General features: G+C 50.4%; 1 protein-coding gene across 1 annotated transcript in view; it reads left to right on the top strand.

Annotated features, from left to right (window-relative positions):
• LOC103767551 (fer-1-like protein 4) overlaps positions 1-13,712 on the top strand; it is a gene marked incomplete at its 5' end in the record, with an annotated part of 36,746 nt that overhangs the window by 16,970 nt on the left and 6,064 nt on the right. The window contains 18 exons of the mRNA XM_029965926.1: positions 261-413; positions 633-816; positions 1,403-1,527; positions 1,853-1,987; positions 3,133-3,306; positions 3,548-3,664; positions 3,991-4,152; positions 4,479-4,638; positions 5,129-5,232; positions 5,606-5,737; positions 6,330-6,378; positions 7,504-7,610; positions 7,962-8,093; positions 8,815-8,925; positions 9,343-9,470; positions 9,930-10,100; positions 10,847-11,001; positions 12,695-12,873. Coding sequence (XP_029821786.1) covers positions 261-413; positions 633-816; positions 1,403-1,527; positions 1,853-1,987; positions 3,133-3,306; positions 3,548-3,664; positions 3,991-4,152; positions 4,479-4,638; positions 5,129-5,232; positions 5,606-5,737; positions 6,330-6,378; positions 7,504-7,610; positions 7,962-8,093; positions 8,815-8,925; positions 9,343-9,470; positions 9,930-10,100; positions 10,847-11,001; positions 12,695-12,873 — 2,478 coding nt within the window. The remainder of the gene's footprint in view (positions 1-260; positions 414-632; positions 817-1,402; positions 1,528-1,852; positions 1,988-3,132; positions 3,307-3,547; positions 3,665-3,990; positions 4,153-4,478; positions 4,639-5,128; positions 5,233-5,605; positions 5,738-6,329; positions 6,379-7,503; positions 7,611-7,961; positions 8,094-8,814; positions 8,926-9,342; positions 9,471-9,929; positions 10,101-10,846; positions 11,002-12,694; positions 12,874-13,712) is intronic.

Here is a 13,712-nt window from a genome sequence, read left to right on the forward strand (position 1 = left end):
ATCCCACTGAGGGACAGTGAGTGAGCGGCTGCTCACAGTGGGGCTGAGTTGCCAGCTGGGGTTAAACCACAGCACCTGCAGGGCTGACTTTCAGAAGCACATGGCCAGCGTTAGGCCCTTCATGTGCTTCTGGATCTCCAAAGCACCATGCAGCCAGCAGTCCCTCCTGTCAGGAGAAGAAGCTTTCGCCATGTCAGTGGAAGGAGGACAAGGCACGTGCTGTTCCTATGCTGTTACATTCCTCCCTTTTCTTCCTCCAGCCCCAGTGCACTCTCCCCGATGTACTCATCTGGATGCTCAGCAACAACAGGCGTGTGGCATATGCCAGAATTCCTGCACAGAACATCCTCTACTCAGTAGTTGAAGAGGAGAAAGGCAAGGACTGTGCGAAGATCCAGACTGTCTTTATGAAGGTAGGGTTTATACCAAAACAGCGTGCTCTTGCTTGCTTGCTTCATGCTTTTCTCCCTCCTTGCCTGAAATCATGAGGTTCACAAAGAAACACAGGTCTTGCTCCACCACTGCCTCTTGCCTCTGTGGTGCTCTGTCTCCTGTGCTCTTTGGTTTGTCCCTGGCTGATGGTGGTCATCTTGGTCTGAGGTGTGAAACTTGATAAACTTCTGTGCTTTCAGGTCCCTGGCTTACACACTGGTGAGATTTTTGCCAAACTGGAAATCTACATGTGGCTTGGGGTAACCAAATATGCAAAAAACTGTTTGGCAGAGCTGCCTGAGGAGTTCAAGTACCTTTCTGAGAGCGGAGAGGAGATAGGCCAGCTGCCAGCACACGGCCCTCCCAGCCGGCTCAGCAGGGATGGTGAGTGCAATGCCAGTTCTCCATGGCTTGACTACGAGCAGGAGAGCAGGGAGGTGGCAGGTTCTGTCCACAGGCTACAGTGTCTGTGGTGGCACATTGCCCTTCCCCAAGGCCACAGTATCATCTGAGAATTACAGGATGTCTGAGGATTAGGACCTGATCTCTCATCTCAGTGTCATCCCCAAGTGTGATGGGACAGGCATGTCCTGTTTGCTCTCATGAGGATGTATCTGCACACCCACAGCTAGAGCAGCAGGCAGGATGGCTGCTTCCTAGGCACTGAATGTGCTGCCAAACTGCCAATGGGCATGAGGTCTGCCCTTCTGCTGGGGTCTGAGGGTACTCCCCTACAGCAGAATATTGCACATTTCACATGTCATGTCCTTCCCAGAGGTGTCTGAGGAGCCCACTGAACTTGTCTTTCTTAGTTGAACCTATTGAGATGTACTGGCCTGAGTGCCCCTAGAAGTGGTACCCCTTCCTCACAGAATGTGCCTGTTCCTACTTGGCTGGCCTTCTCCTTCTTGCATTTTTTTGACCTCACACAGGACTGGACTGGGGACCTCTCTTCTTTTCTTCTTACCAGATTTCAGCTATTTCCAGCTTCGAGCCCATCTGTATCAGGCTCGAGGGATCCTTCCTGCAGATGACAATGGCCTTTCAGATCCATTTGCGAGAGTCGTGTTTTCAACTCATTGCCAGACCACCAGGGTGAGACCACTTAAACTCTTACTTCTGTCATCTTGGGAACTTGGGGAGAGAAAAATGACCATGCCCTCACTGGTATGTTGAAGGCCAGTGCTGTGGCAGTGTGTTTGTGTTCAGGGAACAATTGAGAATTATTGAGCATGGTCTCAAAAGTGGATTGGCATGTGCTTATTCCACACTTTTACCACCTCCCCTCCTGCCAGCCACCGGCTGCACGTGGCTGTGTGGGAGAGGGGATCAGCCCCCAGGTCCTCACTCTACTTACAAAGTGCATATGGTTTGTTTCCACTGGCTGTGGAACACTCAGGCCTCCTGTCTCTGTCTACAGGTGCTGGAGGAGACACTGAGCCCCATGTGGAATGAGCTACTTCTGTTTGACCAGCTCATTATTGATGGGAAAAAAGAAGAGCTAAAAACAGAGACTCCCATAATTATAATCAACCTTTTCAGCCACAATAAATTCGTAAGTATGGCCATGCTGCCCTCCTCCTGTTGTTTTCAGAACAGGGAAGGCAGAGGAGCTCTGTGTGAGTGCTCCCACATCTCTGTTTGATTTCTATGACTCAACTCGGTTGTGGGTCCTGGGGACTGTGGCTGAGGTTGAGACTTTCTGGCTCAGAGATGCCCTGAACCAGGGCCTGACAATTGCTCATTGGATCCAGGATCTCTCCTTTTTGGAGAAGTACTGTGCCTCTCCCAGCTTTTGCCCCACTTCCTAGGCAGGCTCATGTTGCAGAGGGCTCTTAGGCTGGGGGAGGTGATGTATCTCTTAGAGCTTTCCTTCCCCTCTGTCACCAGGTGGCATCAAGCATCACTCCTCAGTCCTCCCTTTTCTCTCTTCATCAGTGCTTTAAAGTCACACTCCTCCCCTGGGCCTCTTTGTTATCCTAAGGCTAATGACTTAACTCCCACCATATTTTCCTGTGTAGCTCAGCAGCTTTCCTGGGTTCATTCCTGGGTCCATTCCTGGGTCCCAGTACAGGACAGATACTGTCACAGTGGGGTGAGTCCAGAGGAGGCCACCAACATGGCTGGGGCTGGAGCACAGGACAGAGCGAGGGGAGCTGAGTATATTCAGCCTGCAGAAGATGAGGCAAAGCCATTGCCTTATTGCTGCCTGCAGTTGCCTGGTGGGAAAGGGTAGAAAAGGTGAGCTCAGATTTCTCATGGAGATACCCAGGGGCAGGATGAGAAGCAAGGGGCACAAGTTGGAACAAGAAGAAAATTCAACTTGATATAAGGAAGCAATTTGCCCGCAGAGGTAGTTCAAATGCTGGGCCTGGAGCTGAAAGAGCTTGTGGGATATCCATCCTTGAAGATATTCAAACCCTGGCTGGAAAAGACTGAAAAACTGGATCCAGCTTTGATGTCCTCTGGTGCATTGTCCCAGGTTGTTCACCCAGTTCTGCATGGAGATGGATTGGGAGTTAAGAGGAGCTGCTGAAGGCATGCCCTATCTGCTCCTACCTCTGGATGGAGCAGAGAAAATCAAAGCAGAGGATGGCAGGAGTAGCAGAGTGGTCTTGTGCTGTTCCAGACTGGCTGGAATTAGTGGTGGTCTTTGAGGTAACACAGGGATGCTTTGACCTGTTCCCTTCTTTCCCACAGGGCTCCCCTGAGTTCCTTGGCCAGGCCTTTGCTGTTCCACAGGTGAAGCTGGTGGATGAGCCGTACACCAAACCTGCCCTGCAGTTCTTTGATTTCTACAGAGGCACCAGAGCAGCAGGAGAGCTCATTGCCACGTTTGAGCTGATCGAGCTGGATTACAGTGGCTGTTTGGAGGTAATGGCCTTGTAGGAAACTGCACGTGGTTGCCGGCTCTCTGAGGAGAGCTGGGTGGGTAAGGAGCTAGTTGCATAGGGCCCACCAGAGGATTCCAAGCTGGAGGCCCCATCTGGCTTTCAACTGAAGGGAGGCTGCAGGGGCAACCTGTGATAACAGATCAAGAGGAGAGGGAGAGGGGGCATGGCATGGATTAGAAATGACTTTCATCACCTGGTGTGACCTGGGTCCACCTGTTCAGCCATCAGTGTCTGAGGACGTGGAGCCCAAGGAGCCTGACTTCCTGGGAGACCCCCGTGCCGGCCGGTTCATCATCCCTGAGGGCGTCCGCCCGGTGCTGAAGGAGTTCCGCATAGAGGTGAGCTGCTTCCTGCTGCACTGAGCCCCCCAGGGCTGGGCAGAGGGCAGGGCTTGGGGAGGGACTCTGGTTTAGACCTCAGATGTGCCAGTGAAGCCTGAGCAGATGCCAGGAATGGAGTGCTTGACATGAGGGAGAAGCTGTTCAGCAGCTGGGCAGGCAGAGCTGCGGTGCAGCCGGGCTGGGGAGCCCGTCCTGTCCTGGGCTGTGTCCTGCACTGGGCTGTGTCCTGCACTGGGCTGGCAGCCCGGGCAGCATGCAGCCTGCATGGCTGTGCCAGGCCTGGCATGGATGGAGCAGCCCAGCAACTTCATGTTGTGCTTCAGATCCTGTTCTGGGGCCTGAGGGACCTGAAGCGGGTGAACTTGTTTGAGGTGGTTGAGCCCCAGGTGATCATTGAATGTGCTGGCAAGAAGGTGGAGTCAGAGGTGATCGTGACCTACAAAGAGAACCCCAACTTCACTGAGCTGGTCAAATACATGGATGTGGTGAGTGGGAAGGGGGATCCTGCCATGTCAGGGTGCACCATGGCCACCCTGCACCCATGCACTGCCTCTCTGCATGGACTGAGGTAGCAGGGGGGGAGCTACCTCTGGAATTTTGATCTTCTGTGGCCACGTGATTCAACTGCAAATCAAAACCCTTGTGAAATTGCCCACCAAGAGCTGTCTCAGCCATGGCCTGGATTTTGGGCAGAGCTGCAAGGTGCTGTCAGGCCTGTCCATGTGTTGATACACACGGCTACCACAGGCTGACAGCCCAACACAGGTCGATCATCCTTGCTCCTGTGACCCCATGCATGGTTCTTTTGCAGGAGCTCCCAGAGCAGGTGTACCTGCACCCTCCTCTCAGCATCTTCGTGGTGGAAAAACGGGCATTTGGGCGCACTGTGCTGGTGGGGAGCCATGTTGTGTCTGATGTGATGAAATTCTCTCCCAGAGAGCTGGAGGAGGAACCAGAGGATGTGCCCAGAGGTAAGATGCTTGGAGAGGGTCTCATGGAGACAACAGGCACATTTTGCTAGTGGCAAAGATCCCTGGCTCTCTTCCATTCCCTCCTAGCCAGGCAGCAAAATCCTCTCCCCAGACTCCGAAGATCACAGAAATACAGAATGGTTTGGGTTGGAAGGGAGCTTAAAGTTCATCCAGTCCCATCCCCCTGCCATGGGCAGGGATACCTTCCACTAGCCCAGGTTGCTCCAAGGCCCATCCAACCTGGCCTTGGACACTTCCAGGGATGGGGCAACCACAACTGGGAGTCAGCAGCAAGTATGTTGGTGATGGTGACCAGTCTCAGTACTGTACTTGGATTTCCAGTAGTTTTTTTGCAGATTCTGCTATGAAAAGCTTTAAAATCAATCACAACATAGTGTGTTAACAGGGAGGGTTTTACTGTGGCAAAAAGTAGGAAGCACTGAGCAGAAATAAATACATAAAAACAAGAAGCTCTTTCTTTTCATCTCAGCTCAGAAAGTCTCATCCCACCGCCTTCCCTCTCAGACTGTGGTAAACATTGGAACTGCAGCTGGTGACCCAGGTCCCAGTACTCACCCCCTTAGTCTGGTGAAGGTGAGTGATGTCTTGTGAAGTTTGAAAAGCCAAACTGAAGGTTACAAATGAAAAAGACAGTTCAGAAGTTCGGAGTTAGGTTTCAACCACCAGGTTTTGCTCTGGAACCAAGCACTCCTCACTCCTACCTGCTCATTGGCACTGCCACGTGCTGTGGCTCTGGCACAGGATGGTGAAAGAGACCTGCCCTGTGCCTTGAGAGCTGCTGCTTTTGTAGTAAAGCACAAACCTGGGGTCACAGGTAGCTTCGCACCTCCTGTGCTCTGCCTGAAAGCTGATTCTCTGCCAGAGGCTCCCAGGGCATGGAGAAGGGTGCTTGCGTGTCTTGGGTGGTCATTTCTTCCATCTGAACCCTTTTCTCCATTCTTTAAAGGCTCCCTTGAAGAAAATTCCTATTAATAAGTTTGTGAAGAAAGAAGATGAATATGAAGAGGAAAAACCAGAAGTGGAAGAACTGGATTGGTGGTCCAAGTACTATGCATCCCTGAAGGAGCTCTATAACCAGGTAATATTTTGTGACAGGTGCCAGCAGGGGGGAAAAGAGGCTGCACTGGCATAAGGAAGATGTTTTCAATGGTGCTGAGTGTCACAGGAGCTCTCCTGGCATGCAGGAAGATGTGGGCTTTTGTGTGTCAAGGGTACTTAAGGTAGTGAGGTAACAAGCATCTACAAGGTGGGCTGATTTCAGCAGGCACTGGATATTGAAATTGCCCTGAGGCTCAGTGCCCAAGTGGTGTGAGAACAAGACAGCTTTAGTTGAAAATGTGACAATGCTGAGCTTAACAGGGGCATTCATGCTGCCTACTCTGTCCTGGTTATATCCCAGTATGTGTTATGGGAGCAGGTCTGCTACAAACTTCCTTCCTTGCCCTGTCCCCCTCAAATCCCAATCAAAGGAAGCCAGCAGGAGGATCTGGGGAGAAGAAAGAATGATTAAGGCACTCATTAGATACCATCCTGCAGTGATGTTATTGCTGAATGATCTCAGACCAGGTATTCCTGACTCTGCTGGCAGGAAAGCATTGTCAGTGTCCTGTGCTTGCAAGGAGAAGCCTTTGCTCTCAGGGGTCTGGGGTGACTGCTTGTGTGTGTTTCAGACATACAGTGATGAAGAAGATGCTGAGAATGATGACCTGAATGATGCAGGTGAGTCCTCTACTGACACCCAGCTCTTCTATGGGGAGAACCAGGGATTTACACTACCCCAGAAATGGCATCTGAGTAGAAAACAGCCTTACAACATTCAGCAACAACACAGAAGTGAGCAGAGAGGCTGGAGACCTTAGCAAGAGCTAACAAAGGCTATTTCAACTGGAAAACAACAAACTTTGCTCAAAAAAGTTTGGGAAATTGTCAGAAAAGTCCTGGAAAATAGTGGAGTCGTGTAAAATTGTGTTAAAGCAAGTGCCTTCCAGAGTGAGCAGGAACCCTCAGAAAAATCAGCTGCAGATCATGGAATTGTCAGGGTGAGAGAGGGAAGCAGTGAGGGGATGGAGAGAGGACAGGGGACAGGCAGAACTGTCTGGGAGCTGGGCATCACTCTGTGCAGGTGGGATACTCACCCAGGGTACAGGATTTGCTACGAGGTAACAGAATAGTGAGTAATAGTGATCTTTTTATGACCTGAGAGCAGTGTTACAGCTGTAGGCAGAGGTGTCAGCAGTCACTCACCTAGCAATGATCTGGGAACGTGAGACAGTAAGCACAGAAATGAGATAAATCCTATTTAGGGAGAGGGCTGGAGGGTACCTGCATGCCATTAGTGCTCAAGGGATCTGGAGCCTTGAGAAATGGGACAAGAACACACCCACTTTGTCCTTGGTTTGGTGGTGCCCCTGAGAAAAGTCTAGCCACAGTCTCTTCAGGCTCAGCTGCCTGTGCCCAAAGTGGCAGTGGTGCTGCAGTGAGCCACCCAGGCCAGCAGTCCAGCAGGTGAGCACCCATCCAGAGAGGAGGGCAAGCTCTCCTCTGTGCCTTCCCTGCCAGTACCTGTGGGCTGGTCCAGCCACCTGCCTCCGTTTGGTTTCTGCCCTCTCCCTTCCTGAACAACAGCCAAGTAGGCAGGCAGTTTTTGTCCCTGCTCCCATCCAGCTGGGAAAGCTGAGCTGCTGCAGGGACACCTGCCACAAACAGCAATAGCTCCAGTTGCCCTGGCATGAGTCAAAGCCCTTGGGTGGAAGCAGAAGCTCTGACTGGGGTGATTTCATGTACAGACCCTTGAAATGATGGGCAAAATCAGAGCGTTTCCTAATCTCTTATTGCCATTTCTAGATGGAGGGAATTTAAATGCATCCTGCATTGACATGGAAGCAGAGGATGAGGCAGTGATTGAAGCTGAACCTGCTCAACCCAAGAGGAAGCTCATTGCCACCCTTCAGGTGATAATGGGGGTGACCTCATCTCTTTCAACCCTGGCCCTTTGTCCATGTCCTCCTCACCTTCCTGCAGTGGAAGTTTTACTGGGAGGAGAACCTGCAGTGTGTGCTGAGGCCCCATTGTTGGTGGGCTTTGAAATATCTAGTGAGACCTTGGAGTCAAGCTGGGGTGTGTGTGCACATCTGAGGTTGGCCCCAGGGGTTACAGGAAAACCATAACACCCTGCACTGAGTAATACAGGGGTAAGGTAGGACTAGGTGAAATGACTGAAGCAGGCAAAGGATGGTCTTTTGGACTTTCCTTCCCTTTAAAATGGCAGGAAAAGGTTCAAAATTTCTTTCTACTTATTTCAGATCTACAAGTCTGAGCTGGAAAATGAGTTTGGTAATTTTGAAGACTGGCTGTGTATTTTCCCCCTTCATCGTGGCAAAGCAAATGAAGATGAAGATGGAAACGAGGATGAACATTTTGTGGGGAAGTACAAGGTACTGTCTCCTTTGGATGACATTTGTGCTGCTTGTGGAAGAAAATCCTTAGGACATTTTGTATTTTAGAGCAAGGCAGCACCAGCAAAGCCTTGGAGAGTGCATGGATGTGCAGGGTGACATGAGGGTGTGATGTGGCATGGCCAGGGAACTGTTGGTGCCTGTTGAGACAATTGTGTACTGTGGTCCTGTGTTAGTTGACAAATCCATCTGATTTAGATTATTTAGCTGTTGCAAAGAGAAAGCATGAAGCATAAAGGACTCATTCTGGTTGGGGCCTCCGGGTATATTCAGTATGCACATAAGAATTAGTGACCTTCACTGGTTTTAAAATTAGCAAAACTTATCTAAAATAGGCATCATCCTTCCAACCAGGAGATCTTGAGGACTCTGAAGTATCAGCTACACAAACTAATTTGAGAAGGTCCCTAGAAAACCTTTAGTGTCCCCTGTCTTTGGCAGCCCTAAGTGGCTGGAGATGCTCAGATCTGGCATTGGCAGTGGTCTGACAGACTGCAACCTAAACTGCAAGCAGGGATTGCCTGGACCATGTGGACATGATAGGGCCTTTGGGAAGGACTGTCCCCATGGGCACAGGGTGTCTGTGGTCTGCATGGCTCTGATTTTCTACTTGGCAGGTGAAGCTGATTTTGGTGGCTCCAATCCCATCTGAGACATTCCCTTTTGTATCTAGCTGTTGCTTGAAATGTCTTTTCTGCAGGGCTCCTTTTATGTCTACCCCAGCAAGGAAGCTGGCACAGAGCCCAAGGTCTCCCGGGGAGTTCCAAGGAACAGACCCATCAAGGTTCTTGTAAGAGTTTACATTGTTAAGGTAAGGCTCTGGTGGGGGTGGCAGTAATGCTTGGAGGTCTCTCCCCTCCCTGTGGATGTCCTGCCACTCTCTGCTCAGTAAATCTGAGCAATGGCACTTGTGAAAAACATGGTGCTGGCTTGAAGGCTCTACCAGCCCAGTGGAAGTTACCTGTTCGTGAAGAGTCTTCCATACTTTGTAGTTTCAGGAAGTGCTGAAAGCCCAGAGGGGCATTTTTTGGCTCCTCACATCTGCAGCAAGCAAGTAGTTGGGCCTACAGCTGGAGACATCAGGGGCTTGTTGGGTGGGGATTTGTGTGGGAACCAGTGCCTGTGTCACTGCTGGGGCAGGGGCTGGAGGGTGGTGTGAGGCCTGTGGTGTTCCCTGTGCAGGCTGCTCTCCACAGCTGTGTACACCACTACCTCTGCTGTTTTCCAGGCTACCAACCTGTCTCCAGCAGACCCCAATGGCAAGGCAGACCCCTACGTGGTGGTGACGGTGGGGCAGGAGCAGAAGGACACCAAGGAGCGATACATCCCAAAGCAGCTCAATCCTGTGTTTGGAGAGTATGCAGGAAGTTTTCATCTATCAGGTTCAATAGGAATAGTGCAGATCTGGGGCTTGGAATGTGGCCCAGAATGTGTGGTCTTCTCTTCCTTTCTGATGGAGAATCTTGTGCTGAAATACAAAGGTCCTGGGCATGTCTCTTGCCTCCAGCTAACTCAGGAGCCATCATGTTTTGGGTTAGGAGGTCAACTTGTTTTAAAAGTAGAAAGCCAAGCAAAACCAGAGCATTGGTCAGCTTTTTCCTTAGCTCTGGGCCCTTTATCCAAGGGCATTCATTCCTGGAAAAGTAACTCCTTTATTTGAACGTGCACACTGAAAACTGCACACACTAAACTTAGAGAGAAATAAACTCTATCAGTTGACTTGTCAAATACAGTTTGTAAATGTGTGGGGTGATCAAAGCACAGCATGTGCTTCATTTCCATCCTCTTTGCTAATTGCACTTTGCTTCTGTGCAGAGTTGTGGAGCTGACAGTCTCCTTTCCCATGGAATCAGAACTCACTGTGGCAATATTTGACCATGATTTAGTTGGATCTGATGATCTGATTGGGGAGACCAAGATTGATTTGGAGAATCGATTCTACAGCAAGCACAGAGCCAACTGTGGAGTGGCTGCTCAGTATGATGTGTAGGTACCGGTGGGACACACTGGGTGTGAAACTCCTTCTCACCTGCCATGTGTGGGCAACAGAGCTCCTCCTGTTCTGCAGGACAGAACATGCATCTGCACTATCCTTTGATCAGTTGCTCCACAGATTCACTACAAGTTACATGGATCTTCATCTCTTCAGACTCCTACCTGCTACACTTCCTGTGATAGCTCTAATTCCTACTGCAGCAGACTAATATACTTCACATAAAATAGCAAAAAAATTCTTTAATGCTTTCACATTGGTGTTCTGTGAGACAAGTGCTCACTTGACAGTGACCTCCTTCAGAAACTACAGCAGTTTCTCTGGCAGTAGCTGATTTTGTGAGCACTGACACTCAGAACATCAGGCTTCCGTTGGCCTCATTCCATATGGATTCTCTGGTGTCATTGACCGGTGTTCCATAAACAACTCTTCTCCTATTGGAGGATTAGCTGTGGGCATGGAGTTGAGTCCCCAGCACAGCTAAAACATCTTTCCCACTTAGGAACTGCAACTGGGATTGCTCCTGTTGCTGCCCTGAAGCTAATGGTTCTGTAGGGTGCAAGTCCAGATTGTTCTGGGACAGAGTTGTTAAGATTTCCATTCATCAAGCTGTTCTGTACCTGGGGTTTTCCCAGTGGAATAGCCAGTGCTGCAGGGAAGACAGGGTGTTTCACAGCCAAGAAAAAAAACCTGTTGTGTTTAAGCTGAAGAAGTTTTTGATGTTCTCCCTTCCATGCAGAAATGGCTACAACATGTGGCGAGATGCTTTCAAACCCACACAGATCTTGGATAGTTTATGCAAGAAGAACTCACTTCCTGCTCCAGAGTACAGATGGGAGGAGGTCAAAGTGGACAATAAGATATTCAAGGTCCCTCCAGAGGCTTTTCCTGAAGGTACAGAGGGCTTGGTGAACAATGGTGGCTCCCTGTGCTCAGCAGTGCCCGTGCTGGTGGGAGGTCTGGCAGCCGCCAGCTTCTCTTCCCTGAGGTGTGCAGGCTGGCTGCCCCCACTCTGTGCACTGCATGCACAGCTTTTTGGGTCACGACGGGGACCATCCTTGGTGTTCAGTGCCCTGGTTTCAGTGGATGACACTGTTGCACTGGGAGAAGATGTGATCCAGGCCATTAGGTCCCAAAGTGGTTTCCCAGGCTGTGGGTGGGTGGTGATGGTCATGGGGGTTTGATGAAGTGTCTGACACTGGCACAAAGCTGTACCTTTGTCTGCTTGTGATCACCATCAGCAAGATACTGAAGTCCTTTTTTTTGGTTGTGGGTTGTTTGTTTTGTTTTTTGTAGGGGGGATGTTTTTTCTGTCTCCTTTCCTGTTTTTAGCTGACTTTGTCCAGGGATGCTCTCTGCTTCCAGTGACTGTGGGCGCCTTGGGTGGCTCCACACTGCTCCTCACTCCTGTCAATCTCTAACCTGTGGGCAGCTTCTGCTTCTGCTTTGCTGTTTTTCTTTCCTTCCAACTGGCATTACAAACCCTAAAACAGGGCCACAGATGTCCAAGAACATACCAGCCTTTCACAGCCTCCATCAGCAGTGATGGAGAACTTCCCTGAGCACAGGCCCTGCTGTGGCCAACACCTGTGCAATTGAATCCAGCCTGGAGCAGAGGCTGGAGCAGCTGTGGCCTGCTTGTGGATGGCTGGGTACTGCAAGGCAGTGCTATGTAGCCTGTAGGTAGGATGATCCCTGGCCTGACCTGCCCAGAGAGCAGACACCTACATGTATAGCCAGCTTTACCTTCTGCTCATTTCAGTGCAGCTGTTCCTCAGTTTTCTCTGGTCTCTGTGGCTTTCGAGAAGAAGGGGAAAGAAATCCCACTCAGGAGAGGGCAAAGAGACTCCAAAGGAGCCCTTTTTCCCCTTTTTCAGGTCATTGGGTAGTTGGGGAGGGAGAAACGAGGTGCTCTCCTGGTGTTCCCTGAGAGCTGTCTCTGGTTCCAGTGTGGCTGTAGCTGGTGCCCCGTGAACCTCTGCTGTGCTCCAGCACTGCTTGGAATGGTTGAGGTCTCAGACTGATCTCCAAAGGCAGATGCTCTCCATAAACCCGGGGTGGGTGGATCATTGTGCCCTCACCTGTTGGTTCCTGCTTTTCTCCCACCAGCAGGATTTGGTCTTGACCTGCTGTTTGGCTTCACTGTGCCAAACAAGTCAATTAATTGTACAAAGTGTTCATTAAAGGAGAGCACGGCTGCGTGTCCTGCTGAGTGACAAGAAATGCTTTCCTGGAGCACTTCTAGGGCAAAAATTCATCCATGGATCTGTTGGTGCTACCACAAAGACTGCCCCAGAGGGTCACATCCTTCTCCGTGTCCTATGGACCTTTTTCCCAGAGCCATAATAAATTCTTTTTTACCCTTTTCCTTATATTTCTCTTGGCTTGTTTGTCTTCCTGCCTACCATTTTTCTCATCACTGCAACATGTTGAACTCATTCCCTTCATCCTTGCCCTCCTGTTTCTCCCCATTTGTTTTTCTGGGGAGATGCTTGTCTGTACAGTCCATACCTTCTGTTACTTGTGCCGGTGACTAATGTTGCTGACCAGAAACCTTCATCTTCTCCCTGGCTGTGTCCTGCTGCAGAGGCCTCTGTGAGGAACAAGAGAGGAGTGGCAGATGGGAACTGGTCAGTGGATGATGAACATAAGGCTTTGTACGTCCTGCAGCACTGGGAAGAGATGCCAGGATATGGGTACAAGCTGGTACCAGAGCATGTGGAAATCCGGTCTTTGTACAACCCGGAGAACCCTGGGCTTGTGCAGGTGAGGTGTGTTTCTGTGCCCAGCCTAGATGTTGTTCTGGGGAAGGACCTTCTAAGCAGCCAGTTCCTTGCACCCTCTCTGGTCTCCTGTTGTCCTTCTGTCTCCTCATCATGGCATGAATCCTACACATTGCTCCTTCCTGAGTGGGTGACCAGAGCTGTGTCTGTGGATGGCTGGCCCTACTACGAAGTGACAACTTGGTTGTCCTTTGCTCAGATTGCCCCTCTGACCTCTCACAGTACTTCTGAACACCCTTTCCTCAAGGAACCTCTCTCCACTGATGTTGTGTTCACAGTGCTGGTACCCAGAGTCCTCCCTGTCTCCTCAGCTGTGCAGCACTGCTCTGGTGAGGATGTTGTGTGGGTGCCAATAGACCTGCTCTTCCTTCTGAGCCCTGCCACCATGTGATGGTGTCCCTGCCTCCTCCTCTGCATTGTCCCTTTTCACTGCTGTTTCGTGCCTATGCAAGTGCCTCGCTCTGAGCCCTTGGCTTCTCCCTGGGACACAACATAACTGTGAGCTGGAGGAGAAACATCCATCCTCAGGTTTATGTAATGCAGTCATCTGAACTGCATTTTCATGCATTTTAATGTCCTGCACTGAACATCTCCTGTTTCCTCAGGTACTGGAGATCTGCACAAAGCAGAGCTCTGCAGTCGTTCTGGCTTTGATTGTCACTGGAAATGCATGTGGAGAGGGCAGAGTCAGACCTTTTTTAGTTTTCTTGGTTTTGCTTAAGCTTTACATCACCATTATTAAGACAGAGGGACGTGTTTGCCTCTCTGTGAAATGGATTCAGTGCTGGTGAAATGGTTTTTCTTGGGAGCAGAAATAATCAA

Source organism: Manacus vitellinus, unplaced genomic scaffold, assembly GCF_001715985.3.
Source record: "Manacus vitellinus isolate BGI_N305 unplaced genomic scaffold, ASM171598v3 scaffold_124_pilon, whole genome shotgun sequence".
NCBI lineage: Eukaryota > Metazoa > Chordata > Aves > Passeriformes > Pipridae > Manacus > Manacus vitellinus.